The sequence below is a fragment of the Aspergillus tubingensis genome (genome assembly GCF_013340325.1).
Source record: "Aspergillus tubingensis WU-2223L DNA, scaffold_13, whole genome shotgun sequence".
Classification (NCBI taxonomy): domain Eukaryota; kingdom Fungi; phylum Ascomycota; class Eurotiomycetes; order Eurotiales; family Aspergillaceae; genus Aspergillus; species Aspergillus tubingensis.
Genome location: NW_023336287.1, coordinates 1,201,076 through 1,228,332, shown reverse-complemented (window position 1 = coordinate 1,228,332; position 27,257 = coordinate 1,201,076). Strand labels below are relative to the sequence as shown.

General features: G+C 47.6%; 11 protein-coding genes across 11 annotated transcripts; 6 read left to right on the top strand and 5 right to left on the bottom strand.

Annotated features, from left to right (window-relative positions):
• Window positions 1–142: 142 nt before the first annotated feature.
• Window positions 143–2,434, bottom strand: AtWU_10700 (monooxygenase; the record flags this gene model as incomplete). The annotated part of the gene is made up of 6 exons (XM_035505804.1): window positions 143–1,006; window positions 1,062–1,396; window positions 1,464–1,612; window positions 1,663–1,910; window positions 1,972–2,360; window positions 2,425–2,434. The coding sequence occupies 6 exons, from the start codon at window positions 2,432–2,434 to the stop codon at window positions 143–145; spliced, it is 1,995 nt and encodes a 664-aa protein (XP_035361697.1).
• A 1,125-nt stretch (window positions 2,435–3,559) lies between these two features.
• Window positions 3,560–4,956, top strand: AtWU_10699 (putative 60s ribosomal protein l36 protein; the record flags this gene model as incomplete). The annotated part of the gene is made up of 5 exons (XM_035505803.1): window positions 3,560–3,764; window positions 3,842–3,861; window positions 3,919–4,026; window positions 4,082–4,470; window positions 4,530–4,956. 5 exons carry the CDS (start codon window positions 3,560–3,562, stop codon window positions 4,954–4,956), a joined length of 1,149 nt encoding a protein of 382 aa, XP_035361696.1.
• A 1,700-nt stretch (window positions 4,957–6,656) lies between these two features.
• Window positions 6,657–7,463, top strand: AtWU_10698 (uncharacterized protein; the record flags this gene model as incomplete). Its single annotated transcript, XM_035505802.1, has 1 exon — window positions 6,657–7,463. The coding sequence occupies one exon, from the start codon at window positions 6,657–6,659 to the stop codon at window positions 7,461–7,463; it is 807 nt and encodes a 268-aa protein (XP_035361695.1).
• Window positions 7,464–8,014: 551 nt separating this feature from the next.
• AtWU_10697 (dioxygenase) lies at window positions 8,015–9,336 on the bottom strand (the record flags this gene model as incomplete). Its single annotated transcript, XM_035505801.1, has 3 exons — window positions 8,015–8,761; window positions 8,819–9,092; window positions 9,146–9,336. 3 exons carry the CDS (start codon window positions 9,334–9,336, stop codon window positions 8,015–8,017), a joined length of 1,212 nt encoding a protein of 403 aa, XP_035361694.1.
• Window positions 9,337–9,862: 526 nt separating this feature from the next.
• Window positions 9,863–11,339, bottom strand: AtWU_10696 (O-methyltransferase; the record flags this gene model as incomplete). The annotated part of the gene is made up of 3 exons (XM_035505800.1): window positions 9,863–10,393; window positions 10,461–11,030; window positions 11,097–11,339. 3 exons carry the CDS (start codon window positions 11,337–11,339, stop codon window positions 9,863–9,865), a joined length of 1,344 nt encoding a protein of 447 aa, XP_035361693.1.
• A 2,295-nt stretch (window positions 11,340–13,634) lies between these two features.
• On the top strand, window positions 13,635–13,997 carry AtWU_10695 (flavin containing amine oxidoreductase family protein; the record flags this gene model as incomplete). The annotated part of the gene is made up of 1 exon (XM_035505799.1): window positions 13,635–13,997. One exon carries the CDS (start codon window positions 13,635–13,637, stop codon window positions 13,995–13,997), a length of 363 nt encoding a protein of 120 aa, XP_035361692.1.
• A 1,422-nt stretch (window positions 13,998–15,419) lies between these two features.
• AtWU_10694 (MFS transporter) lies at window positions 15,420–17,165 on the top strand (the record flags this gene model as incomplete). Its single annotated transcript, XM_035505798.1, has 5 exons — window positions 15,420–15,563; window positions 15,621–15,789; window positions 15,854–16,005; window positions 16,061–16,874; window positions 16,927–17,165. The coding sequence occupies 5 exons, from the start codon at window positions 15,420–15,422 to the stop codon at window positions 17,163–17,165; spliced, it is 1,518 nt and encodes a 505-aa protein (XP_035361691.1).
• A 565-nt stretch (window positions 17,166–17,730) lies between these two features.
• AtWU_10693 (putative hydrolase YcaC domain protein) lies at window positions 17,731–19,043 on the bottom strand (the record flags this gene model as incomplete). Its single annotated transcript, XM_035505797.1, has 5 exons — window positions 17,731–18,362; window positions 18,444–18,507; window positions 18,564–18,632; window positions 18,683–18,782; window positions 18,856–19,043. 5 exons carry the CDS (start codon window positions 19,041–19,043, stop codon window positions 17,731–17,733), a joined length of 1,053 nt encoding a protein of 350 aa, XP_035361690.1.
• Window positions 19,044–19,594: 551 nt separating this feature from the next.
• On the bottom strand, window positions 19,595–20,530 carry AtWU_10692 (TMEM53 family protein; the record flags this gene model as incomplete). Its single annotated transcript, XM_035505796.1, has 1 exon — window positions 19,595–20,530. One exon carries the CDS (start codon window positions 20,528–20,530, stop codon window positions 19,595–19,597), a length of 936 nt encoding a protein of 311 aa, XP_035361689.1.
• Window positions 20,531–21,733: 1,203 nt separating this feature from the next.
• AtWU_10691 (pyridine nucleotide-disulfide oxidoreductase family protein) lies at window positions 21,734–22,381 on the top strand (the record flags this gene model as incomplete). The annotated part of the gene is made up of 1 exon (XM_035505795.1): window positions 21,734–22,381. The coding sequence occupies one exon, from the start codon at window positions 21,734–21,736 to the stop codon at window positions 22,379–22,381; it is 648 nt and encodes a 215-aa protein (XP_035361688.1).
• A 2,786-nt stretch (window positions 22,382–25,167) lies between these two features.
• On the top strand, window positions 25,168–26,845 carry AtWU_10690 (general substrate transporter; the record flags this gene model as incomplete). Its single annotated transcript, XM_035505794.1, has 3 exons — window positions 25,168–25,315; window positions 25,384–26,079; window positions 26,136–26,845. The coding sequence occupies 3 exons, from the start codon at window positions 25,168–25,170 to the stop codon at window positions 26,843–26,845; spliced, it is 1,554 nt and encodes a 517-aa protein (XP_035361687.1).
• Window positions 26,846–27,257: the final 412 nt, after the last annotated feature.

The window sequence follows — 27,257 nt, the reverse complement described above, 5'->3', positions numbered from 1 at the left end:
AGTTTGTTGTGGCGACTAGCTGGATGATGCAGGCGCGACATGAATAGTATGAATGTATATATCACTATCATGATGTAACCAAATTAACTGAACATATTTACGTATGGAGTCAGTAACCCGTAAAGCCGAACAAAGATAGGAATCACAGCGAAGCCTTCACGTCCGCAGTTTCCACCGCAGCGGTATGCCGATAAGCTGGTGGAAGAATTCCTTCCAAGGCTGCTTTAATCTGTAGCGCGAGGGTGCGCGAGTGCCATCTGTGCTGCTGCGTGTAACCTCCCATAATCCAGATGTTGTCAATATTCAAATGTCGCTTCCACATGCCACGAATTTCGCCCTCCTCATCAAGACCCCAGGTCGCATCCAAGCGCGAGGCAATGTCTCGAGGTCCGAGGATCCGTTTCTCGCTCCCATTAGGTTCAGCTTCACCTGCCGACTCATTGGTGCTCGGTTCCCCACCAAGAATCTCCGTGGCTGTTGTTACAATGTTGGAATCTGAGAAACCAGTACACCAAACAATAGCATCCGCATCAACACAACTACCGTCGGAGAACCGAAGACCTGATTTCGTATAAGCCACAGGTTCGACCCCCGCTTTTACGTTAACCCTTCTCTCCTCGATCAGCTTTGTGCCACCGACATCGACATAATGTCCGCCGGCACGCTCGAGCAGATTATGCATCAATGCGCAGTCTGGGTTTCGGCTATCTAGGACGGGGAAGCCAGCTGCTTCAAGTGCAGCGTATCGCTGCGGTTCGTTCGCAGCGAGCATGGCAAACAAACCACGGGCTAGCTGGCCGTCCACGACTGCAGGCAGCGATAGTATAAGTTTATCGGCCGCATCGACGCCACCATCATACGCACCGAGACTGTTCTTATCACAGACATACTCGAGCGGCACAATATAAGTAGGGGACCTAACGACCATTGTCGCATCAAGGCCCGCTTTGTGGCAGTCGGCAAGTACATCGAATGCTGTATTTGCAGAGCCAATAACCATTACAGACTTGTACGGTTAGCGTCGCTTGGGATTCTCATCGGAATTTTTGAAACAGACATACCTTTGCTCCCTGCTCTCGCAGTAGCTTGGCATTCTTGTACTCGGCCGAGTGAACATTGATGCCCTTGTACAGTTGAGGCTCTGCGATTTGTGGCATGTTAGGCTTTTGAGACCCAATGCCCGTTGCCATGACGAGGTGCTTTGAGGTAGCCCTGCGCTGACCAGCAGGTGACGCAAAAGTAACATGCCACTTTTTAGCCACCTCATCGTACTCTGTCGACTGGACTTTGACGGAGTGGATAGTATTCAAACTAAATGTCTCCACATAACGACGGACCTGTGAAGCCAGGTCCTGGCGCGTAAGGAGGTGAGGAGTCTGAAGCTCTTTGTCATAGCCTGCTTGGGTTAACGCATTGCTCTTGTATATGGATCAAGTAAGGAGAAGTGATCAGAGATGACTAACACATGTACGGAAGCTCACAGAATGCTGTGGGGATGTGGAACTGCATGCAGTCATATCGAAGGGCCCAATTGTCACCAGGGCAAGGGTTGCGGTCGACTATAACGCTCTCAACTCCCAGCGCCTTCAGACGTGCGGAGAGAGCGACTCCGCTAAATATGTTTAGCGAATAATCAAAAAGCTGCCAGGAACCGAGTCTTACGCATTTCCTGCACCGATGATAAAAACATCGGTTTCGAAATCCATTGATTCATTCAGTTTCCTCCCGGGGAGCTGTAGTAGGTTTTCATCCTCTGGTTGCACATCCAAGCTCTCGAGTCTAGTGCTCAAGATCCAGATCTTCCAGGCGATCCTTTGCTCGTCATTTACAACAGGCAGTAGCAACATCTTACCGCGACAGAGACCCGAAGGCGATTGTGTCTTAAAAACGAGCGGACAATCGATGAATTGCTGAACGAGGAAATACATGGTCAGTGCTTGTCGCAAATAAGTGAACCAAATAGACTCCTACCAGAACCGGTGTGGCCGGAAGAAACACGGCAGCTCCGTCAACCTCAACACCACCGAGAACATTTCTTAGATTTGCTGTCTCCAGCAGACTTGCAGCAATAGTACGAGGAGCGCTGAATGTGCGCAAGTGCCATGTCAGAGCCAATTGATCCTTCCAGTATGCTTGGTCTGCATAGAAGCAACCTTCCAAGGCTTTCATATCGCCAATGGCCAATGCATTATTCAAAGTGTTTAACACGCCGCGTGCTTGGATTGTTGCTTCGTCACCAACCATGGCCGACGGATCGATCAGATCAAGGGGCAGAGTCGGGAGAGGGTTTTGGTTCATCATGCGGCGCAAGTCCGCACGCTGTGGGTACTCATCCCGAACGGGAGGCTGTGCTGTGCTGTCTGAGACAACCGTGCTGTTAGTCCTGTGCGCCATGGAGTTGGGGTTTTATATCTCAAGACTCACTAAGGGTCATGACTTCGTTGGGGTGGCAGGGAATGAACTGTCGCACAAGACTGGGAACCCCGCGGGGACCGAGAGCATTTATGGAATGACATGCTGCATGGAAAGTGGAGACGGCCTAACGGCGTGGGAGTTTAACTAGGATAGAAGAAGGAGACTTTCGACGAAGCCACAGACTGGCGGAGGAATATCGGTAAAGTCTTGATCAAGCTAATCTACACATAATAAAAAACAGAAGTGATATGACGGGAACAAGGGGCCAATGCAGCCATCACTCCTTCCAGTTAGCGAAGGTCGGGGTTCAACAGGGTCATTTCGAACGGCTTGCGCAGTCAAAAACGAGGCTGTCAGAAAGGATCCAAGCCACCTGGGACCTGTCAAACTATTACTGCGAGTCTGTGGTCTCGACGGCCCGTTTCCGGTATGTTAGCGTCCTGCCAACGACAGCGGACTCTTTTCTTAGTCGTCTATGCTCTAGTCGCAGTTTAGTCGGCTCCACAGCGGCAGGGTTCCGGTGCAAGGCGAGCCCATCGCTTATCCTGGTGTCCCACTGCACCTACTCTATTAGATTAAGTGTCACGCCGTTCCTGTCACTATTCCAGAAAGCGATAAGCTGTGATCCTTTCATCTCCACAGGGCGTCGTGTGCCGCAAACTGAGAGGCCGTGATCAACAGGCCAGGTCATTCACACGACCAGCCGGTACGCAACATTAAGTACCTTATTCAAACTCTGAGCAAAGCATCAGGGCTAGATTACTCGTTTATAAAACGTAACGTACTCCGTACGGTCCAGCCTTCATGTAGTATACAGCATGCATCCTATATCGCCCTAAAATAACGTAGCTACCAAGTGCGCTAAGCGCGACCATCCCGAAAAAGGGCATCGTCAAAATCAGTCCACGGCCCAGGCGAATGGTGTGTGTGCGCCTTGCATTAGCAGCAGGCACCAAGTTGCGGCACCCCCTGAGCGGTCCGTAATCGCAAAAATTGGGCCTATCACACTGACGATCAAACAGTTCATGCGTGGATTTATGCGCAGTGACATTTGAAGCCTCGACACCCCACAACCATTAAGTTTTCTCTCGGATTTCGAACATGTCTGAAGTTGTGCCATTGTTGACAACCTGTCTTGCGCGAGATGTCACCAGAAGCACTGGCGACTCTCCTCGATGAGCCAGCTCTGGCAGCTCCGTCCGGTGTTACCGCAAATTTTGACAACCCACCGAATAGCAATACGCTGGCTTGGGTGGTAACGACTTTCTGTACGGTTGTACTCACAATATGCTTTCTCTTGCGAATCTTTGCTCGATTATGGTTGGATAGAAGGGTTGGTATCGAGGAAGGTGAGTGATGCTTTCACACTTCACCTTCTATTGCTCACTGAAAGAGCGAGACTAACCAAAATCCCCTGTTCCAATAGTGCTGATGATTGGTGCATATGTATTGCTTGACACTGGTTCCTTTACTAGCTTGTACTTAATCTAATGTTCCATCTAGGGCGCCTATTGGGGTACAGCTTACGCAGGGTATGCCTTGATCTACACCCCAGGGTATTACGTTCATACGTGGAATCTACACAACAAAGACCTCATAAGGCCTCTTTATGTACGTTGACCCGCCTGCAGGCAAACGGCATTGCAGTTGACCATTAATTCACCAGTTGATTCTCATCTACGGATGCTGTTACTCGGCCGTCCTGCCTCTCATCAAGACTGCAATCCTACTAGATTGGTGCAGGATCTTCGTCCCTCTCAACCGCACAAGGAACGCCTTCTGGTGGGGATGTGTCTCCGTGATAACACTGCAGTGTGTATGGGGTGTGCTGTGCATCCTATTATTAAACATGCAATGCAGGCCTCACGAAGCTATCTGGAAGTTCTATCTTCCAAGCAAATGCTACTCCCTTCCGGACGTGATGCTCACCTCTGCCAGCGTCCAGGTCGCCTCAGATATCACCATGTTCTTTCTCCCACAGCGAATTATCTGGCGTCTCCAAATGAATTGGCAAAAGAAAATCGGAGTCTCAATCATTTTCGGCGTCGGTATACTGTGCGTTTTTCAAATTCATTACTTGACAATGAAATCCAACTAACATCATCCTCTACCAGCGCCTCCGTCGCCGCATGCTTCCGCCTCTCCCACACCGTCGCCTTCGCCAACACAACCGATACCATGTACCTCATCGGCCCACTACTATTCTGGGCCTGCGGAGAAATGACATGCGGTTTCTTCATTCTCAGTGTACCCTGCCTGTCGAAACTCATCATCGAATCAGGACTGCCGCGTAGTGTGAAGCAATCTCTCGGCTTTGGCTCCAAGCCCAGCGAACCATCATACGAGGATTCGGAGCAACCACATCGCTCAGGGCAGTCTGATGCATTGCGCTCACATCCTATGAGGCCGTGGCTGAAGGGCACAGATACAATCTGGTCTAAAATTGGCGATGAAGATCATGACCATGATGCCCTGAGAAATTCGGGAAAGTCGGAGTCTCAGACGAGTCTTCATAGAGCACAAGCTGACGGTCGGAATTGATCCGGGCTTGCTTAGCGCGGTATTAGAGTTAGGAGTTTCTAGGGAAAAATTGGTTATATTTAGAATTGGATATGGAAATATACTTGCGACATACTTAGAGAATAGAGTTACTCACATTAATTGAGACTATGAGCCATAACAGTTAACGGAACCTGTCATATCTCGGAGCTTTGCGGTCGCAGTGGAAAACCATTTAAGGTCTTTGACGAAATAGAGGTACGCCGGACTGAGCGGGTAAGGCTGAGCCACACGCCTCATCGTTAGTTCTCCCCCCTCGGCGCCCCCTTTTTTTTTTTACAGGTACAAATTTAATCTGTGCCATGTGGAAACTTAGATTATGAACTTCATAGAGTGGCTGGAATCTTCAACAAACCAATTGTCGACGCAACCGAGTGCAACAGGGAAATACTACCTCGCGATGCATGAAATATATTTCAACGGTCACGAGGTACCCTATCTCGAGTTGATACATTCGAAAGCCCAAAAAAACCTCTTCCGTTAACCACTAAATAAACCATTACTTCTATCCTGTCTCGATCCTCTGAATCACACCCTAGCCCCCTAGAACAACATCCCTTATGGCCTCGGATCCTTCTCCATCATCCTGGCAAACCAACCTCCCTCCCTCAACAGGAAAGATCGCTGGTGTAGAAGCAGGCGGTAATGTTTGGCAGCATGGTTCTGAAAACGTATAGTCCTATTTTTCTTTTTCATTCCGGCGAGGCACCTGGCCCTTAATTCACTGATGATTCTGACTCCACCTATACGTGGTAACACTCAGTTCATTCTCCGGATAAAGGGACATCTATCAAGAGATACACTGTTCCGACTTGCTGCTGATTAGCGCTAGGGTCTCGCGAAGTGGTCCGAGGAAGACAGGTGCCTCAACCCTTGCCTTGATGACTGCGATCGGACACACACAATTTCTCCACATATTCCTTCCTATAATCACTCATATTCAACGAGTCTGGGGGGTGTGTTCAGTTGTCGGCTGCAAAGTGTATCAGCCACTCAACAGACCCTGACTCTCGAAGTTGCTTCTTCTAGATGTAACACGAGCCTTCCTTTCAGCATTATTTACAGTCACCCGTTTCGAGGTAGAATATCATAGCGCAGACACTACCTTGGGCAGGATTTGCGATTCAGTTCCTACAGACTGACATCGATTCATACCAGGCGAGGTATATCACGATACGTTCTTGTGCGCTATATCTTACTCTTCTCTGACCCTTGTCTGACCCTCCTTTGACCATCCTCTCACCATCCTCTGACTCTCTTCTGACTCTCTTCTGACTCTCTTCTGACTCTCTTCTGACTCTCTTCTGACTCTCTTCTGACTCTCTTCTGACTCTCTTCTGACTCTCTTCTGACTCTCTTCTGACTCTCTTCTGACTCTCTTCTGACTCTCTTCTGACTCTCTTCTGACTCTCTTCTGACTCTCTTCTGACTCTCTTCTGACTCTCTTCTGACTCTCTTCTGACTCTCTTCTGACTCTCTTCTGACTCTCTTCTGACTGTTCAAGACTCTTCTCGTGTCGTACGAAGCTGAATCTGGCCCCGATGAGAAGGATCAAAGTTGCACTCGATAGTTTGAGAGCTAGAAGGTGTGGCTCCACGCGGCATCTTCCCGAAAATCGTCTACTATGTCGTCAATTCGCAGCCAAAGTCACGCCAGGCATACCTTCCGTGACGGCTCGTGAGATGCTCGACTCCCAGCGTCGTTCCCATTTTGGGGACATCCACCATCATCTCCGAACCAGCGGCATTCTGAAGATACGCCTCCAGTTTCCCGATGACGACAGCCAATACCTGGAGCGCATAATACTTAACCTTTGCGCTCATCACGGACATGGGCCTCCTACACGCCACAGCGCTTCCCGAGGCTGGTTCTGGGATGTTCGCCCCAGCTCTGCTGGCCTTGAAACACGAGTTCCTCTCGCACGATCAGAAACCATGCAAGAGTTCCAGTGGCACACTGACTGTAGCTACGAGAGCGCACCCCCGAAATACTTTGCGCTTCAAGTTCTGCAGCCTGATCGCTACGGTGGGGGTACCCTGTCCCTCATGACGATTGCCAAGCTCGCGCATCACCTGTCCCCGGCCGTACAGAAAGCTCTATTCGAACCGGAGTTCAAAATCAAAATTCCTCCTGAATTTTTCAAACAGCCTGACCAACAGCACATAATGGGGAGCATCCTTGGATTGGACAAGATGGATAATTCGCTGGTAGTGAGGTTCCGAGAAGACCTGATAGAGCCCATGAACCCCAGGGCTGCGGCAGCATATGAGGAGCTGAAGGATGCGTTGAATGAGCTGGCAAAAAGTCCTCAGTCCATGTTACACCTGACAGGGACGGACTTACCCGAACAGTCAATTGTCATACTGGACAACCATAAGTGGCTCCATGGGCGGGATGCCATCAAGGATCCTGCCAGGCATTTGCGTCGAGTGCGATGGAATGCAATGCCGTTCCCTTCCGTCGGTCAGGGTGACACGGCAGGCTCTTAGGAAGGGCGGCCTAAGTCTCGTATAGGAAGTACGGGAATGTACTTACTCGATTTATTCATCAACAAGTTGTGCCGCTGCTTCCGCTGTTCAACGTCCACGAGCGAGCGCGACCAGCTTTTCTACAGTATAGTTGGTAAGGGCGTCTTGAAGTTTCTTAAGTGCATGAGCGCAGGCAATTTTCAATTGCGAAGGGAACGAGGATAAATCAAATAGCATACAGAAATAGTCAAAAGAAATGAATCGTACTACAGATCTCCAGTCCGAAGACTGGACGCTATTATTCTCTCCAAGGATAAATATTAGCGGTACAAACGCCGCTTAGAAAAACCTATACATAAAGAATTACCACATATTGTACCATGTTATACGGTCGACAAGCTAATTATGATATATTCCAGTATTTGCGGGTAGCACTTGCCTAAATCGTCTGACCACAAAGTTGGACTCAGTCTTCCAATCCCTCTTAATCACATAATCAAGCAGCTAATATATGTGTATAAGGCCCAGACGGTAAAATCAAAAAGTACAACACCACTCCGGATAGTCTCATCTCAAAACTCCCTACTCTCACCAATGCCACACACATCAAACACTCCCAGTTCAGGTAGACCGCTCTTAACCAGCGCATCCTTTAACAGTCGTGGCGGTTCCATTACATCCTCCTCCGCAACAGCCCAAGTGCCCCAGTGAATCGCAATAGCTTTCTTACATCTCGTATCCTTGAATATTTCCACAGAATCATACGGATTTGAATGAACAGTGCTCAGGACGTGTCGTGGTCTATATGCTCCGATCGGAATGAGTCCAAGATCGAACGGTCCAACGAACTCTCCGATCTCCTTAAAAGCCGGACAGACTGGTAGATCGGCGTATTCCGGGCTCCAGTCATCAACATCCTTCGGGAGGTGTGGAACAACGCGATAGCCTGTGTCACCTGCGAAGTAGACCGACTTTCCACCGGAGGAAACGGACCAGGAGGCCCATAATGTCGTTGCTTTGTCGAAGGGGGTGCGCGCGGATGTATGTTGACAGGGGAGACAGGAGATTGTTGCTGTGGCTGAGGTATCGTTGGGTGGTGGGATTGAAGTGGAGTCTGAAGTGTTATTGTCGGTCGTGGTGGTCAACTCGAGATTGACATCCTCCCACCAATCTAGCTCAATGACATTATCTATGCCACAGTCCTGAAACCACCTTTTAAGGCCCTTAGGTACGCAGAATTTGACTGATGGGTGATGTTTCTGAATTTCAAGAACTGTCGGGTACGAAAGATGGTCGTAGTGGGAGTGGCTAATCACAACCTTCACGACCTATATGTCAGGCATTATCGCAAACAGAACGTGGGTGTCAAGACCTACACAATCAATGATCGGAATGTCAGATATATCGCACGGGGTAGGCGTAAATCGTTTGTGTCCCATCCACGAAAACGGCGAACAACGTTCTTCGAACACGGGATCAAAGAGAACGCGTAGACCACTCGGGAACTCAACGAAGTAGCAGGCGTGACCTAGCCATGTTGCACGCAGCAAGTCTGGACATGTGGCAGCTGGTAGAAATGTTGGCTTCGTTACAGGTACGGTCGATAAAGTGGTGTCAGGCTTCTGGCTGTTTCCTGAGAAGAACTTGTGTCTGCAGAACTTTGTCAGCCCCTCAAATGCTGTTACCAAAGAAAGAGTGCGTACCTGATCATAGATTTGAATATTTCCGAGAAGGTGAAGTCGCGCGAACTCTCCCATGGATTTCGAAAGCCCTTGATTTCCTCGGTTTGACTTTCATCTCTCACCCAATGGGTCTTTTTGCTCGCACTCTGGGGTGCTGCTTTTGATGGAGACGGTGCAGTAAAGGTCCAGGTATATTTTCTTTTCGATGTCATTGTTGTTGTAAATGCTCTTCTCCTAGTTAGGTACTGTGCGGGTCCAAGGAAGAAGCTGGGGCAGGGCCTCATCCGCATAGCCGCTTCCCGCAGTCCGCCCAGTCTACCTCCCGGGAAAGATTATAACTGGATACAGGACAGGATATATGTGAACCGCCAGCTGGTAATCATGTCAGCAAGGCGTAGCTGCAGGAGCTGGCGCTTAAGCCTCTTTGGGCTGGTTTCAGGCGTCCCATTTTGCCGGTGAGATCCGGGCTACGAACCAATCACACCTCTATCGGCTCGAAGCTTGGTTTCCTTGGTGTATTCCGAAAATAAAAACTGAGCACATGACCCTATGGGCGATTACGCTACGCTCCCAATTCGGGTGGATAAACAAATCTTGACTGGTCATTGTTTTTCAATTGCTCCTGGCTCTTAAATTCCAACGAATAAAGCGTTCAGTTCTATTCAAACAGACCACTAACCGAATAATTGAATACGTTCTGGAACCTAGCGGTCTCACACCGACCGCTCCTAAGGCAAACTACTCCTGAAACACAAAGTCAAGGAGTCCCAAGGGCGATCCTCGAGGTACATGAACCTCCTTCAGTTCGAACCGGCTATCAGCTCGCTTAATAACGTCGCTCCAATCCTTCACTTTCCGCTCCTTGGAATTGCAGCCAACAAACATCTGCATGTCCATCGATGCAACCAACTTCCTTACCGGCAATGGGGGCTTCGCGCCCGTTTCCTCGTCATAATCCTCAGGCATGACGAAATCAAAAACCACCAAATGGTTTCCTGGCTTTAGGACGCCAAGCAGGTTACGAACAATCTGCGACACATATTTGTCGGACCAATCATGCAGGACTGACTTGAGCAGAAACACGTCTGCGGGGAGAACCTGGGGTTGGAAGAAGTCATGGGTCTGAAACTTGATGTGCGAGGCATAGGGAGTAGAGTTGATGTTTTCGTTGAAGGCGGACTCCACCGAGGCGAGATCCTGCACAATAAGATTGAGTTTCGGATAATTTTCAGCAAGAATAACGCTGATATGCCCGGCTGATCCTCCAAGCTAGTTTACATTAGTATAAAGCCTCTTATTCTATCCGGTTAACAGGAGCGGGACGGGGAAAACTTACATCAACAACAGTTGCCTCATCCAAGCTACCCCAGTCGAACTGCTTCGACACAGATTCAGTCATGACTCCACTCGTCATTCGGAGCCCCTGCATTGCCTCTGCAAAGCGCTTCGCTCGGAACCCTTTGGGCTGACCGGGTCGCTCAGAGTTATCGAGAAGATACCACAGATCTCTACCAATCTGATGGCCATCATATGTCGCCAATGCGATTGCGCAGGCTGCAACATCCTCGGGAGGCTCGGATTGACCAACAAACCACTTCTTTAAAGCATCTACTCCCACAGTAGCAGCCGGTCGGACATCCTCCATATTATGTTCGAGATATGACTTAACGAACGGGGAACGCACAATGTGCGCTGAAGCCGCCGTGTGCACCACTCGGTCAGAGCCAGGCGCTTCCTCTGCGAAAACGAAGATTGTGAATGCTAATCTGAGGATCCGTCGCACAATTTGCTCGGGCAAGTTGGTTGACTTTGCAATGTCGGCGTAGCTGGCTGAGCCATTGAGAGGGACGGCGTCCCAGAAGTTGAAGTTGTTGAAAACATCGAAGGCAAGGAGTGCATGGTTAAGCTAATCTGCGTTAGTATGTCTGGAGTATCCTGAAGGACAAAGATGCTTGCTGTTCTGTATACTTACAAACATGCTTTGCTGAAACCAGAAGTCACTCGGGCCGACAATAAGGTGGTGAAGGGTTTCCAGCGTTTCCAAGAGCTTCAGCCGAGTAGCTTGGATCTCTGCATTTTGGGGCAAGGATGCTGGAGAATCGATCGCGAATGATGGTTCTGGCTGGTTCAATGCCTCTAGCTGATTGGCGAGAGACTTCGAGAGATCAGCGATAGTAGAGCCAAGGGCCTCAATGCCCTGCTTCGACGGAGCCATATTGAAATAGTACCAGGGAGGAGACTGCTGAGTGATTTCCTTCGGTCCAGAATTCCAGAGAGCATTATGACAAGGTGCAGCTTTTATAGCTATCACTCACTGCAATCCTCCCTTTGTTTTGCAAGCGGTCAACAACCAAAACAGGGAGTGATGTCCTTGACATGGCATCAGTACCGCTGGAACCCTCAGGCTGTGAACCAAAGCCACTTTCCAATTCGAGAAAGCACATCGCTGGGATTCATTGTGAAAGCCGACCTCCTTCGTGATCCACCTCGTTTAAACTGCATCATATGCCAAAATATCCTAAGTAAAGGGTACAAAAATTGCGACCCAGCAAAGCGGCTCGTATGACCCACCCAAGAACCCGATACGGTCCGTGCACGCCCTGAACTCTCTACCCCTCTCCTGCGACGTGGATGAAAGAACCACTGATCTGCATTCCGCATTTGGTATGCATGTCGGTGATACCACACTCTGGCGCAGCTTGATCTCTTGTCAAGCCCATGAAGGTCACATTGATCACGCACAACTGACATGAACACGAAGCTTCTAGAACCAGCGTGGGACCTATGGAAGCGTGCTCTGCGCATGGCAAAGATTAATCCCGCTTTTTACGGCGGCACATCATGCTGCTGAAGTTGGCCCGAAGGGTGTATGCTTCGAAAGAGCATTCCTTCGCATCTAGATCGTAATTCTTGATTACGAAGTACTCCTTCCAAGTCTTAGACTTCATCGTTCTATAGGTGTGATATTGTTACTTAATTTGTCATGATACAGTAATACGTCATGTCCTCCAATGATACCTTAACCTAACCACTAGTTTAATCTACTATATAGTCACTCCAACCACCAAAGAAACCACGTTTACTATCACAGTTATTTAGGCTTCTTCCAATAACAGTCTGCCTGGTCCACGCATGAAATGCGTCATTGTATGTGTCCTTCAAAACCTCTGGGAGAATCTCCTTCAAACGCCGTCCTACTTCCTCATTCCTTGTCTTGCGAGCAATCATATCGTGTACCATCAAGACACACTCATGAAAGGTATAATCCATGTATCCGGGTCCTTCAAGAGTATTTTTCCTAAATCCACGAGCCCAACACTCTCAAATAACCGCGGAAGCTCAGGAATCCAGTGAGGCACCAATCTGGGGTCTGCGGAGCGAGAGATCCGCACTATTTCCTCAATGGCGGCGGTGCTGCATTCGCCGTTAACCTTATCTATGCGAAGGGAGTGGGTATCCACTTCCCCCCATTGAAGATAGCCGCCAGGTCTTATAGCCGTGGGATGTCAGTCTCTCGGGCAAAGAGCGAAGTTCACTTATAAATGATCATACATAGGAGTTTAAGTAGTTTACTGAGAACGTCCTCGATCTCCTCATCTGATAACACAAATACTATATTGCGGACATGGACTACATCGTAAGCTCCTTCGAGCTCTGTCGGTACGTCTACTTTAATATCCCATCTACATAAACCAACATTGCGAGGGAGTAACTCTCTCTTCGAGCGGAAAGGCGTCTAATGAGGAGTCAAACGCACCAAGCTACGCTGACGAAGGAAGATGACGACTTAAATCGGTAAGAACGGTTCTACAACGTACTTCAGTATACTGGCCAACCACTAACTCCGATAGTCGCAAAATAAGAACCTACCCGGTTCCTGCAGCGATGTCTACAATTTTGAGATTCGCGTTGTCTGGGTGCAGGAGGTATCCGAATAGCTCCGTCGGAGATAGTGTTGCAGGTTGATACTGTCCCCAATTGTTTAGAGTATAGCTATGGTACCGGTTGTTGTCAAGATAATCCCATGGGAAAACATATTCTGGTAGGGCCAGTGTAATACTCAGTGGAAATGTTGGGCAGCTCAGCTAAGTAAGCGCAGTCAGCGACAACTGTACTAATTAATATGTATTTCCATGCGGGTCTGACCACGAATGTACGTGCGCAGATTGGTTAATGGCCCACGCTGCTACTCGTAAGCTGTGTGTCTACTGTGCTTGTTAGATTCCGGACAATCCCGCGGGAGCGGAGCGGTGATCTTTGTCTGGTCGTTTCGCAAGGCGTGACGGGACGCCTTATCGATTAAATGGTGCTGGATTGGCCTTAAAAAGACCCTACTATACACCATAGCCACATTAACTTCTCCTTCAGCCTGTAAAAAGCAGATTATAAATTGCTAGAAGGCTATCGTGCCAAAGCAACATACAGTGTAATCTTTCACTCTTACTTCGCGAAAGCCTGAACCCCAACACAACGGTTTATTCATCTTCTCTACGAGCTGCCAATATTCAGAATGACACCCGAGCAATTCAAATCGATCTGGGATAGAATCTTCACCGGAAACCCAAGCGAAGCTCGTTCATTCTGTGAAGAAGTACTCAACCCCAACTATGTTCGCTTGGAAGCTGGTAGCGACCGAACGGACTTTGAGCGCGCCGTTGAGAAAATTACTTTCTTCCGCCAAAACTGCACGAAGATCAACAGTTCCTTGTTATTTTTCGCTTGCGACAACAAGAAAATTGCTGCACGGCTGATTTTTGATTTGGCAATGGGTGATGAAGAGGAGAAGAAGCTGGAGGTCATGATTATGGTGGAGCTTGACGACGAGGAGAAGTGGGTGGCTGCTTGGGAGCTTATCACTCCGTATTTGGGTTGAATCTTGCGGTTGAGTGCGACTGGATACATGGCAGTTTTGTTCATACGTGAACCTGAAGAATATGCCCACTCCATATATTATTTCAGGGGAGTGCGATGTGCCCGATGAAATTGTGATACGGGTGTATCGTCTTTCTACTACTCAGATTGAACCCGAAATATGCTCTGGAGTTCCTGTTGCCGCTTATGTATCTTCAGCACTAGGTTAATTCCTATAGCACGTTTCCGGCTGTTGCTGCTCGGATTACACATGAATTATGGGTTGAGTAGAGTAGCAGAATAGAAGAAAGCTCCTCATGAACATAGCCAGGCTGAGAAATCCACAGATGAACAAGGTAGTCCGGCTCTATCGGCGGATATGGGGGAGAACAACATATGTGCGCCAAAAATGATGCAACAGAAATCATCAAAGTTGGAGAAGATGAATTCCGCCGTGAAAGGATTGGAAATGCGGTCTCGGCTTGTTGAGTCCTGGCATGTTCTAGTATTCAACAACGTATGGCTGTTTGTGTTTCTCAAGGTAACACAGAAATACCATACCTTTCCTTTGCCTAGGATTGGCAATACATATCCTGGCTGGTTTCTGTTTACCGAAACCCTCGGAAACTGGATTCTCGACTGTAATGCGAGATATCGGCAGTGATTGGACGAAATTGTTGTCATCTCAATGACCAAGTAACCGATTTTGACCAACCCCGTATGATTGGAAGTTTTTGGACAGCTCCAGGCTACATTATATGGATCTTAAATGGTGAGTATTCTGTTGAGGAAGTGATACGCTTTATCCTGCCTCTGACATGGAATTTGGTGGGAAATGAGCAGACATAGACCCCGACATCTCTGATTCAACGATTGTTAACCACGACTCATACCTCGATCCTATATTTGAGGTAGCCCTAGAGGTTGTATCGAGCATGCAATACATTTCTCCGATGAATAAGATTTCTTTCGTCAATGTCATAAGAGTTGGGGTAATGCATTTAGATCCTGCGTCTGCCAAGGGTCAACCAAGTACACTTCCGACAGGATCATCATAAACAGTATATTTCTGCGACTGACCTATCGAGGACATGTTATGATACGTGGGCTAATTAGTGATTCCAAGAACTAACAGAAGGGGTAACGTTTGGTCTACTTAATTCCCAGGCCGTGTTCCGGTATCTTACCGATGGCTTAGGCAATTGGCTTCTCCAGAAAGCCCTCCACGGATGTTGTCCGAAGCGGACATACCCCGTGGGGTATCCAGATCCAAGACCCATATTCTTGCTATACTGGACGCTATGCCTGAGATAAATGGAGAGCAAACCATCTCTTCTTATGCACCTGTGGAGAATAATTTCGTCATTCGCTGTGATTTGGCTCTTGAGTTCCACGGCATATACCGCTATCATCATTTCCAGTGGCATAAGGACTTTGCAAAGCAATGGAGCAGGATCTTGGAAAAGAAGCAAAGCTAGGTCTTGATGTCGCGCATCTTGAATCTATTGCCTATGCAGGCTTCTCGGACGAAGAGGCCGCAATCCTACGTGCGTATGAAGGAAAACGAGGCAAGCAGGTTATGAGAAAGGTGAATATGACATGATTTTCAGTCAACACTTTAATATCTTTTTGACAAAATACGAAGGTTGACCGACATATTATTCCTGTTCTCGGATTGCTTTATCTTTTCTCACACGTTGACCGTTCGAACCTGGGTAACGCGAAAATTGAGGGGATGAGTAGGGACCTGAACCTTGTTGGGAACCAGTACAACATTGCAAGCACTCTATTCTTCGTTCCTTATATCATCTTCGGTAAAGTCTTGATTCATAATACTACGGACCATCTCAGTTGCTAATGGTTATGGATCTGGCTCAGAGATCCCATCGAACGTAATGCTCAAGAAGACACGTCCAAGCTTTTGGCTTGCAGCTCAGGTCCTCACTTGGGGCATTGTGATGACATGCATGGGCGCTGTTCAAGGTTTCGCAAGCCTGACTGCATGTCGCGTATTATTGGGTATATGTGAGGTACGCTCACCCTCATCATGGGCTTCCACATGCTCACCACACATTCTGTGTTAAGGCGGGATTCTTTCCCGGCGCTGTCTATCTGGTTACACAGTGGTACCCACCAAATGTGATCCAACAACGCCTGGCTATTTTGTATACGGCTTCGGCCATTTCGGGAGCATTCAGTGGACTCTTGGCCTTTGCTATATCGAAGATGGACGGCATTCGCGGGATTGCAGGCTGGCGATGGATCTTTACATTGGAGGGTATTGTCCCATCCGCATTCAGCCTGTTCCTTCCACTTCTGCTTCCAGATAGTCCCGAAAAGGTGGGCTGGCTCACAGCAGAGGAGAAGCAATATCTCGATCTTCGCTTCCGACAGAGCGGTAATCGGTCCACCACCGGAGAAGGAGATAAATTCTCTTGGTCATTGCTGCTCAATACAATGCTAGACTGGAAGATCCTTCTAGGGGCGCTAATGGGCATGGTCAACGCCGCCCCTAATGCGGCATTTTCCTACACAATGCCCACAATTATCAACAAGCTGGGATTTGAATCGCAGGATGCACAGTTACTGACAATTCCACCGTACTTCTGCGGTGCTGTCTCTAGTTGGTTGAGTAGCCGACTTGCTGATCGGTTTACTTGGCGTTTCCCATTCATTGTCGCTCCAATGGCCTTGCTGCTTGTATCTTTCTTGATACTCTTGATATTGTCAGCTAATGTTGACGCCTACAAAGGCCCAATGTATTTTGCGATCATTCTAGCACAAATCGGCATTTATCCGTTGCTGCCTGGAATCTCGGCCTGGACCGGGAACAATCTTCCCCAGTCTTGGAAAAGGTCGATTGGTATCGCCTGGCTATTGGCTGCAGCAAATACTGCTTGTGAGTTTCAATTTATTTCATGGACGCCTATAATCATCACTGACGTCGCCAGGCTTCATTGGAACAAATGTATTCCTTGATAATCAAGCTCCACACTATGTGGTCGGATATGGTGTGTCACTTGGGATTATCGCCATGGGAATTATTGCAGCTTGTTCACTTGAATATGCATTGTGGCGCTTGAACCAGCACAAAAATGGTATTTCTGAGAGTGAAGTTCGTGAGACTTATGCTCCGGATCAGCTGGCAGCCATGGGCGAGAAGAGCCCTATTTTCAAGTACACGCTGTAAAAACCCCTTGTCTTCTTGGAAAGGATCTCCATACTCCTTGCCTTATGAAAATTCTGTTTGCCATTATATATTGTGACTCAATACATGTCTTCGCATGGTAGAGCTCAAATCAAAGAAGACGCATTAAGGATGGGCGTGTTTGTTATGTGAGTGCGTTCCTGTACTCATTGATCTCGAATGTCTATTTTTCTTGACCCTGTCTTCTCTATTCTTCGAAAGAGACATGTAGCAAGACGAATCCTTCAATGAAGATGTCTTTCATATATAATATATCTGATTCATGCTCTTGATTCCCCAATTCGGCCCTTAACGGCTTCTACGTTTGCATATCTGATGTAGATCTTTATGGTAGATGATGTTTGTTTCGTGATGCATGTAGGTATCCACAAGTTAAGATTCCTGTGCATGATTAACGGGCCAAGTAGGTTTAATTTGTTCTCCGTCACGGGATATTCCATAACTCTCAATCTGCACTATGTACAATCCCTGACATGTTTTGCCACCAGCTTGCCGTAATACCAGTCTGCCAGTTTGCTCACTGGTATTTGAAGTTTCCAAAAAGGGGTCAGAAAAAGGCAAAAGCATTCGGAGGGCTGGCAACAGCGCCGGGAGCCTGTAAATTATAGGTAGGGTTAGACTCGATATACAGTATATTTCGATTGGAACGGACTTGACTCACATTCATAGGAGCGCTCGTAAAAAAGAAACTATACCTGTTCGCTTCACAGCAGGTTTTACTCAACTTCTCCAAGTCGAACAGTTCTCCAATCGGCATCCCCCACCCAGCGAGCAACCACTCATGAAGATGCCATTGAGTCTGTGTGCAAGGCCAAACTTCGAATGATCGCGTATCGCCTGCAACGGCACTAACTTTCCTTTCCCAGAGAAACCTCAATAGTTCTTCGGAAGGCTCAACCCCGATGTTTTCGGGCTTCTGCTTCCTGTAAAGCGCATCTAGTCGCGCTTGTTTGTCTTCGCTCATACCTTCGTATTGACTGATATAGCCGAAGCGAATTATAAGGATATCTCCAGGTCTGATATCTTCTTCACTTAGTCCTTGATACCTAAGTACCTCAATAAGCTGGTTGAACGGTACGGGATGAGGACTCATGGCATCCACAGTCTGGCCTTTATCGTGGTACCATTTGTACCAGTCGAGAAGTATGCCACGTCCAGCGATACCTCGTTCTGCAATGTCTGCCACATATATTTATCATTAGTATCAACCTGCCGCTCTGGTGCGTCTGTTCCAAACAGTTACACATATAGGACTCATACGTTGGACTCCGTTCGGGGTTGTGGACGCTTCGAACTCCTTTGCCGTTCGACCCATGTAGTATAGCTGCGTCCATGTCTATGAGAATATACCCAAATTTTGTGGCTTTATTTTCCGCTCACCTCTTCGTTCTGGTAGGCATAGTGTCGAAACCCATCCCACTGCGAGCTGCACTGTGGGTTGAACGACCACTATATTATCTCAGTAAAGCAGTTATTTCCAGGAGATCTGGTTGACCTACCTCATCGTCATGAGCGAATTTGAGAGGCGCCTTATTGATCAGTTTGAGCTCTAACGTTTTCCGAGTCAGGTGAGGATATGAGGAAGCATTCAGAGCCCAACTATAGATATCTTGCGTTAACAGACCCAGACGTTCCCGGTGCGGCGACGATGAGTTACTAGTAGCTAACATACTTCAAAGATACCCGGGCCCCGGTTCTAATCTCTTCCTTTGCTGCCCTCGCCACTACTGAGTCCGTAAGATGATTCAAAGACCCGATCTGATCGTCAGGACCCCAAAGGCCCCAAGCGTTACCGGGAGGGCCATCTTTCTTCAACGGCAAGTCATTGAAGGAAGGGTACACGAGGTTTTTTGAATCCATCTCCAGTATATTGTCAGATTTTGCGATGGGTACTATGTGAATCATGGAGTATTCTCATTTTTAAAGTTTATTAATTGCATCCAGTTCTATGCCGGGACCTGGTGCTAACACGGGGATTTTCCGATGAGGAGATCTTCCGATGTCGGTAAATGTCCGCCTTTACATTAGTATGCGCAGATCTATGACATTTACCTAAAAGGGTTCTTTGGGGAAGTTTGACAGGCTGGATCGGACTTATTCCACAGTCGTCTGATAAAATGTGATCAATTTGAGACTGGTTGGAAGACTATACGTAGTAGTGAGTCTACCCATGAAGTGGCTTAATCATAAAAACATGTTCTATTTGCTTATCTCACTCCAGCAAACGAAACATTACGAGAAAATAGATAAGTAAACAAACTAGGAAACCATCATTGAAGAACGGTATAGTCAGAATATGTCGAGATTTATTAAATTCATTAGTTAAGTTGAAAGCCTTGGGTTACTACCTGTGTCGGTGACGCAACAGTTCTATTATGCCACAGATGTCCCCCTCCCCCTCGAAAACACTTTTAGTCGTCTTTGTATATCAACGTATGAAAGGCTGCCTCTTCTAAGACCCATTGATGGTGGCAAATCGAACTATTATTTCGAACTATGGCCGCTTTCCAGCACTCCGAGATTTTTCCCCAGTACTGCTTTGGATGTAGCCTCATATGGCCAACATGTGGTGAGCCCTCGAAGAGCTCGAGGTCAACCGCCCGATAGCCTAGGGTCCTAACTTGGGCAACATTCTCTTCAAGGTCCTCAAAACCTATAATCTCGTCTTCCTTGGAGTACAAGTACAGCCGACTGGACTCTCGCGTTGTGACCGACTCATCATTCATTACCCGATCAGCCCAAACTCCAGAAGGTTCTAGCCCACGCAGCCACCCCAGCCCGGAGTGAACCCAGAGGATAGCAAACCACAATGCCTGCGTGACCATACAAGGCCATGGAAAGAACTTGGATGTGCCCACAGCCATAGCCCGCGACCAGCGGCCGGCTTGTGTGAAGATAGAAAGCCCGCCGGGTGTTGAATCGCAAATAAGAAGCTCATGGGGTAGCCTTTTGTCCGCGCCATGGCGTTTTTGGTAGGCCGTTATGGTAGCGGCCAAGAATATACCACCGGTATTTGACATCGAATGCAGGAGAACTCGCTCTTCATTGCTGCCGTCTCCCGTTGGAGTAGGGAAAACAGTGTCAATAACCGGCATCATGTCTTGTATTCTAGCTTCAAGAGGTTGGTTCAGAGCCTGAAAGGTGCTTGACAGTACAAGAAGAATCCGAGCGGATGGGTAAAGATCGTGGAAGCCATCGGCATATTTTGAGACATGCTTCGGCATACCGTCACCCCAGCCAAAGATGATGATTGTGGTTGGCTCGTCCTTCCCGCATGATTTGGCTTTCTCTCTGCCATGGCGTAGGTACACTCGGTCCGACAAAGGGGTAAACTCTGCGGACAGCATTATTTTGTTTAAACCCTACAACAAGCGCCGGTGGTTGTTTATGTGCAATTGATGTTTACCAAAAACAATGACTCATTAATTGAATGAATAAATGAATGAGTGTGAAACTTCAAGCTCGCACGGAAAGGACGTTCATGATTATGGAAAAGAATTAAATAAAGAGTTGGAGCAGCTGCGATCGTTGGAAACTGTTGGCGTTGAAACGAAAAAAAAAAAATATAATAATAATAATCCTGGTGACTGTCTTTCTTTTCTGAAACATCAACGCCACGCCATTGTCGAAACTTTTAGTTCCAAAACGCCCGCCAATGTCTGCTCTGCTAGCAAAGATGTTGGGGATGGCTTTTACATTTTCTAATCATCACTGGCCTAGGACCTCGGTTTGCTTTAAGATTATTAATCGGACGGCATTCAGATATTCGACGATTCTGAAGTGTGTAGTTAAGTGAAGGGAACATAAGAGGCTGCGTCCTTATTCTTCCCTTGTTGTGAGCCGAAAACAAAACCGTGCTGCTTTTAGTGACTTCTCTGAGCTGAGGCGTATGATGCGAGAACCCAGGCAGACTTGACACTGCTTTCGGCTGTCTGGAGTTGATATCAAGGGAAAGTGGGTCCGACGGGAGGATGCTCTCGTGGAATGCTAGCTATGAGCGTTCGGATTGGTCAGTAGGAAGTCCGGGAAGAGCTCATTTTTGACTGACGGTGTTGGGTAAATTCGGACAATTATTATCCTCTATCTAAAATCGCTCTAACTGTAGATCGCAAAATAACCCCGAAATCTTTCTTCTTCTACACAGGATTATAATACAGTGTCAAGTACTTGGAGATGACTGAAATGGAGGCGCATAGACCGATGTATTATAAGCGGCGAGAGATCACCTCTCAGGTGTTTCCTTGCCTATTTAGAATGTTTAGAATCTGCCTTACACTTCTGCAAAATCATTCGTTGTATCCGGACGTCTGCCGTTTGAGATAACTGGATGGAAGATACCGATGCAGTGCTCAAGACCAGATAATTTAGTTAGGTGCCGATCGATCCCTTCTATATCATCGGAAGGGTCCGCACCCTAGTCTGTACTTGCATCACATCAAACCATTTAAGGAGACTCAAAGCGCCATGTGTTGGATACTTGTACAACAGCTCAATCACTGAAAATACCGTGCTATTGAGCCCAACCACTGTCCTATTCAAGGTCACAAAGAATGGAACCCGAAAATAACACGTCAACAGACGACAGACAAAGGCTACTACAGGGATATTGGGAATATCTGCTTCAGGACTGGTTTCCAACTGAACAAGGCTACAGTATCTCAGTCATGAGAGACTCCCAAACCTACAGTGCGCCTATTGAAATCGTCACAGTGACATATGTGCATTCCCGTTTAACGTTCCATATAGTTGCGGGCGAACTTGATATCGAGCACCCTAATTGTTATCTGGATTTATTGGAAGATGTAGTACGCGTAATTATACCACCGATCATTGCCCGCGGCGGCGTACAAAGACTTTTTCCCTGGGGAGCAACTTGGATCGGCGATGAATTGACGTTCTACAAAAGACATGACAATGATGACTATCTGACATGTGAGCCCTTGAATGACGTGTATCAGTCATTGAGTTACATCAAGGCAGACTTCGAGATGATCACAACCTCTCCCTTTATCATATGGGAAGATCGTATAACTGACTCTCCACTTGACACACAAGTTAACGGTGCAATGGACAGTGATGAAAATGGCGCTGATTCAGGGGCATCTTTTGAAACAGTACCAACAGTCGAATTAAACTACCGGCCAACCAACGGTAGATACCGTTACGAGAATTCTGCAGAAACTTCTGAAGAAGAATAAGTCAGGGAGGATGCACTTTACGTCAAGATAGTTCAGACAGGTACCCTCAGTCTCAACTTTAACAGTATGTCTACTATGACAAGTCGGAAATAGCCCATGCCCTAAGAATAGATAATATCTACTCTTACAGATTCCAGCAGCTAATTGAGGTCTTCCCAATTCATAGCCAATTGTGTGCAGTAATAAAACAGAAACTTGTGGAACTTGTTTAATGGTTGCAAGTTCCTTCACGAAATGGGGGAAGGGAAGCACTTGACCCATCAAATTCCCCAGCTGCATTTTTGAAAACCACTTTTTAGTCGACGATATCGCGGCCCGTGCCAAGGATATGGTTAGTCTTGGAATTCGGGCAAATACCGACAAAGACATATCCATGTTGATGGAAGCTCCATAGAGTTTAACTTACTAATAGCACCTACAGTAATAGTATATTAAGCTTTTAAATCTCAAACTAATTCACCTTCCTAGTTACCATTCCTGTATCTCACCGCCCAGAAACACCATAATCATACCTACCTTTCGGCCTCAAGCCAAAGCGTAGCTGAGAATAGAGCCCACCATGGCCACAGAAGCACTAGTTGGACACTGGAAATCAGGTTTGAAATGGTGGTTCCCTTGCAGAGAATGTTTCAGTATCAGTGAAGAATATGTGGACACCTTCGAGACAGCAATGTACATTTTGACGGTCTCACATTCTTATTCCCCAGTGACCTTTAGAATAGTCCTTGGCGACGCAGACCCAAAGAATCCGAACCGACACATTCGATTATTGGCTAACCGGGTACGCCCAACAGAGGCGCCTATGCTCAATTCTGGGGGTGAAGAAGTCCATCCATGGGGAGCAACTGTGACTGATGACTCGTTGGCAACCTACAGAAGGATTGGTGACAATCCTTTGTCTGTCTTCGATAGATTCCCACATGGAATGCCTAGTATTGCTGCGGCGGATTCACCTATGGCATACGTTTTCGAAAGGATAAGAAAGGATTTCGAGGAAACAGCATTTCGCGACAATAGCAGCGAGGGGATGAGTCCTTCCCTGTCCTACTCAGAATGTGATGAATGGTCTATTGTCTCTGATTACGATGGCGGGAGAGATGGCGTTCCTATTCGTGAGAATATCGGGGCACCCGGAGTATTCAAGAGGGGGTATTCCCAAGAGACCGCAGCGTACCTCGTGGATGCGCCTTCACACAGATCTTTTGACTCTCATTCCTACGTTGTCGGAGAGACAAGAGGCCAGGAAGGTATGTTTATTCCAGATCGGCCCAGCAGAGGCTACGAACGTCCTGCGCCGACTGTGCGTCGATGGCGTGATGAGTGCCGACTTTGAAACTCAGCCAGCGGCTTCTAGGAGTGATTCCGTGTCTATTATGACACACTCACCTCCCGATTCCTTCACCTTCATGATATACGATCGAATGGAAGAGATATAATGGCTGTTCATGGACTGTGTGGAGGTACTTTGCTGTGTACTTTGCCTTGATACGTTTGAGGATCCTCTTGCGTTAGGTTTTATTCAAGAGTTAAAAGCCATCTTGATGGCCGTCTTAGGTTGGCGGTTTGTCGTCGTGTTCTGAGAAATTCAAAATTTCTCTGTCTCAACTCAGCCTCAGATAGTTGGAATGTAATCTAATCTTATCCGATGTGATATCATCTCATCTGATCGATGTGACGTCCACGCGTCGCCGGCGCGTCCATCTATTGGTCTATTGGGGAAAGTGGATTTTCGCGATTGTTCCAACATCTAGGGGATTTGGGTGAGGCGATTGGGTACCCACCTTTTCTGGGGTTTGGAAAGGGTTGTGCCACGATGACGGAGTGAATACCGGTGGGTCAGTCACTGTAGATAAGAGGTAGTAATAAACTATGTGGTATAGCTGATGTCATCTGTGCTAGTTACAGCTGGTCATGTAATTATTGACGCTCTCCTTGTAATGTAACTTTCTTGCGTCGACATTTCATTCCTGTCTAATGTATGCGATTGTTAGTCGTCAACAACTACCATCCTCGGATCCCCGAGACACGAGATACCCGCTATCGGTGCGTAGAGGTCTCGCTCATCGAACGTCTGGTAGAAACAACAGTGCCACCTTAATCGCAGAGGAAATATTGACTTGATCCGCCTGCCGTATGAGAACGCAGATGCGCACTTGTGTCTCCTTTCTTCCTTAGACTCGAAGCTTTATGCGTCCCAATATCATGTATCAGATTTGCCCAAGTCACGGGGGCGGGTACCGTACCCCCTGCGGAAACCCCAAACCAGGTGATCTGCACCTTGCTGATCTGCAGCTTTGTGCGGGGAGGAGACTCTCGGTGCATTATTACATTACAAAGTGTGACATACTCGATGATGGCGTTAGTATCTGTTCCAAGCAGACGGGTCCGAATTTTATAATAAGACTTCAGCCAAGTTAATGAATGTGTGCTAGGTACGCTCTTAGTATGAAGCATTACTTTGTTCAACCATCGTTGAATAGGTAAATCATTACGTTTTCTTGGGTCTCATTGGCTCGCAACTAACTCATATTCTATATGTTCTATTTTATTGGGCTTTGTTCCTTTCTTTTCCCGTTCGCTCTCCAATTTTATTGAAAATTTACCGGATACAGTGAGTAATGAAATGTAAGGGATCGTCGTGGTAGACCTGATGCCCTTATGCAGGCAACAGGAAGCGGATGAAGGATGCGGGGACCCCAGGAAATTGAAACCTTATTTATTCATGCTATTTTACCCCGGATTTCCCTGACTTTCTGTGTACAGGTAGAGACTTCCACGGCCAAAACATGACACGTGAATCGAAAATCATAGGTGGCTCGCTTGCAGCGGCACTGCCAGTGACGGATAAGTACTGGTTTCAGCAACCACATTTACTACGGCTGAATCTAGTCCTTCTCGTGCCCTTGCTCTCATCCTCCACTTTTGGCTATGATGGTGAGAAATATGAATACTAGTAATAGCTCACTTTTGCGACTCTAGGTGCTAAAGACATGTTACTTCAGGATCGTTAATGAACGGACTACAATCTTTGGAACAATGGCAAGACTACTTCAACAATCCCACGGGAAGCCTCTTGGGGACAATAGTCGCGGCGCAGTCTATCGGAAGTGTCATTGCGCTTCCCTTCCTAGGCAACCTCTGCGACTGGTACGGACGCAAGCCGATTCTGCTAGCTGGACTCATCATCATATGCATTGCCGCAGCTATCCAGTGTGCGTCGGTGAACTTGGCTATGTTCATAGTAGCCCGAATTTTGATTGGAATCGGGGGGATGTTCAGCTCCCAACCAAGCCCAATGCTGATTGCGGAGTTGGCTTACCCTACACATCGTGGTAAGTATACTTCGGCGTATTGGACGATGTACTACTTGGGTGCCATTCTATCATCATGGTGCACGTTTGGAACACAGGCACTGTCCAGCAGCTGGGCATGGCGCGTCCCTTCCATCCTGCAAGCAGGCTATCCTGTCGTGCAGCTGGCCTTTCTCTACTGGGTCCCAGAATCACCTCGCTGGCTGGTAGCCCAAAATAGGATTGAGGAAGCCACGGACATTCTAAAAAGATACCATGCAGGCCAAGAGGACCCGTATGGAGAGCCCTCGCCTCTGGTTGCAATGGAGATCGCTGAGATTACAACCGCCATCGAACTGGAGAAGAGTTTCGAAGGCACCGGATGGTCCGCCTTAACTGCAACACCAGGTAGTCCCTTCTCCCCTCCTCTAGACCTGGGTATCAATACTGACATGAAATCAAAGGTAACCGCAAACGAACCATCATTGCAATCTGCGTCGGCACATTCGCACAATGGAACGGCATAGCCGTAGTCGCCTACTTCCTCACTCTAGTCCTAGACTCTGTAGGAATCACATCTTCCTACACGCAGACATTAATCAACGGCTTTCTCCAACTCTTCAACTTCGCCGCCGCATTTATGGCCGCCTTTCTCGTCGACCGACTAGGTCGCCGTGCGCTATTCCTCTGGAGCGGCATAGGCATGTTCATCTCGTTCATAGTATGGACCATTTGTTCAGCTCTCAACAGCGAGACCGGCTCCAAGCCCGCAGGGTACGTCGTTATCGTCTGCGTTTTCGTCGTCTACTTCCACTATGATATCGCCTGGACGCCCTTACTATTGGGGTACCCTACGGAGATATTTCCTTACTCTCTCCGCTCAAAGGGTCTGGCAGTGGAAATGATGTCCGTTTACGGATCACTTATTATTGCATCGTTTTGCAATCCCATTGGAATGGAGAATTTGGGATGGAAGTACTATATTGTGTTTTGTGTCTTTCTTATGGGAATCCTGGCTACTGTTTATTTCTATTTCCCGGAGACGAAGGGTCATACGCTGGAGGAAATTGCTGTGATTTTTGATGGGGAGCGATCGGGTCTGCGGCACGGTGATGATGATTGTCGTGTGGATGGGAAGAAGAACGGGAACTCCATGCACGTGGAGGTTGTCTAACGTGGCTTTGTGTAAATATCTCATGGGGCCTGATGCAGTCTTGGCACTTTGCGGGAAGATGACAGGCAGCGCGGTTCCATAATAATTCGTTCAGCTGATGGACCAAGGCGAAAAATAATAAATTGAGTAAAGTAAATGAATATCATATACAACTGCGCCCGTCGTATGGCTCTGTTCACTAAGCACTGTGTGGGCAGCTTACTGCCTTATTTGATTTTTCTTCCGGGTAATTCGGGCTCTTGTTCCCTTACCTGGATAATATATATTCGGATTAGTAGGATATCATAAATTATACAAATAGGACGCAGTATTAGGCAAGAGAGTTTCTCTATCCCCGTCCCCTTATGTTCGACTAGAATTTATTTTCTCCGGTCAAGTAGCTTGGCAGAGGGCGCGGTGCTTATATTGACGC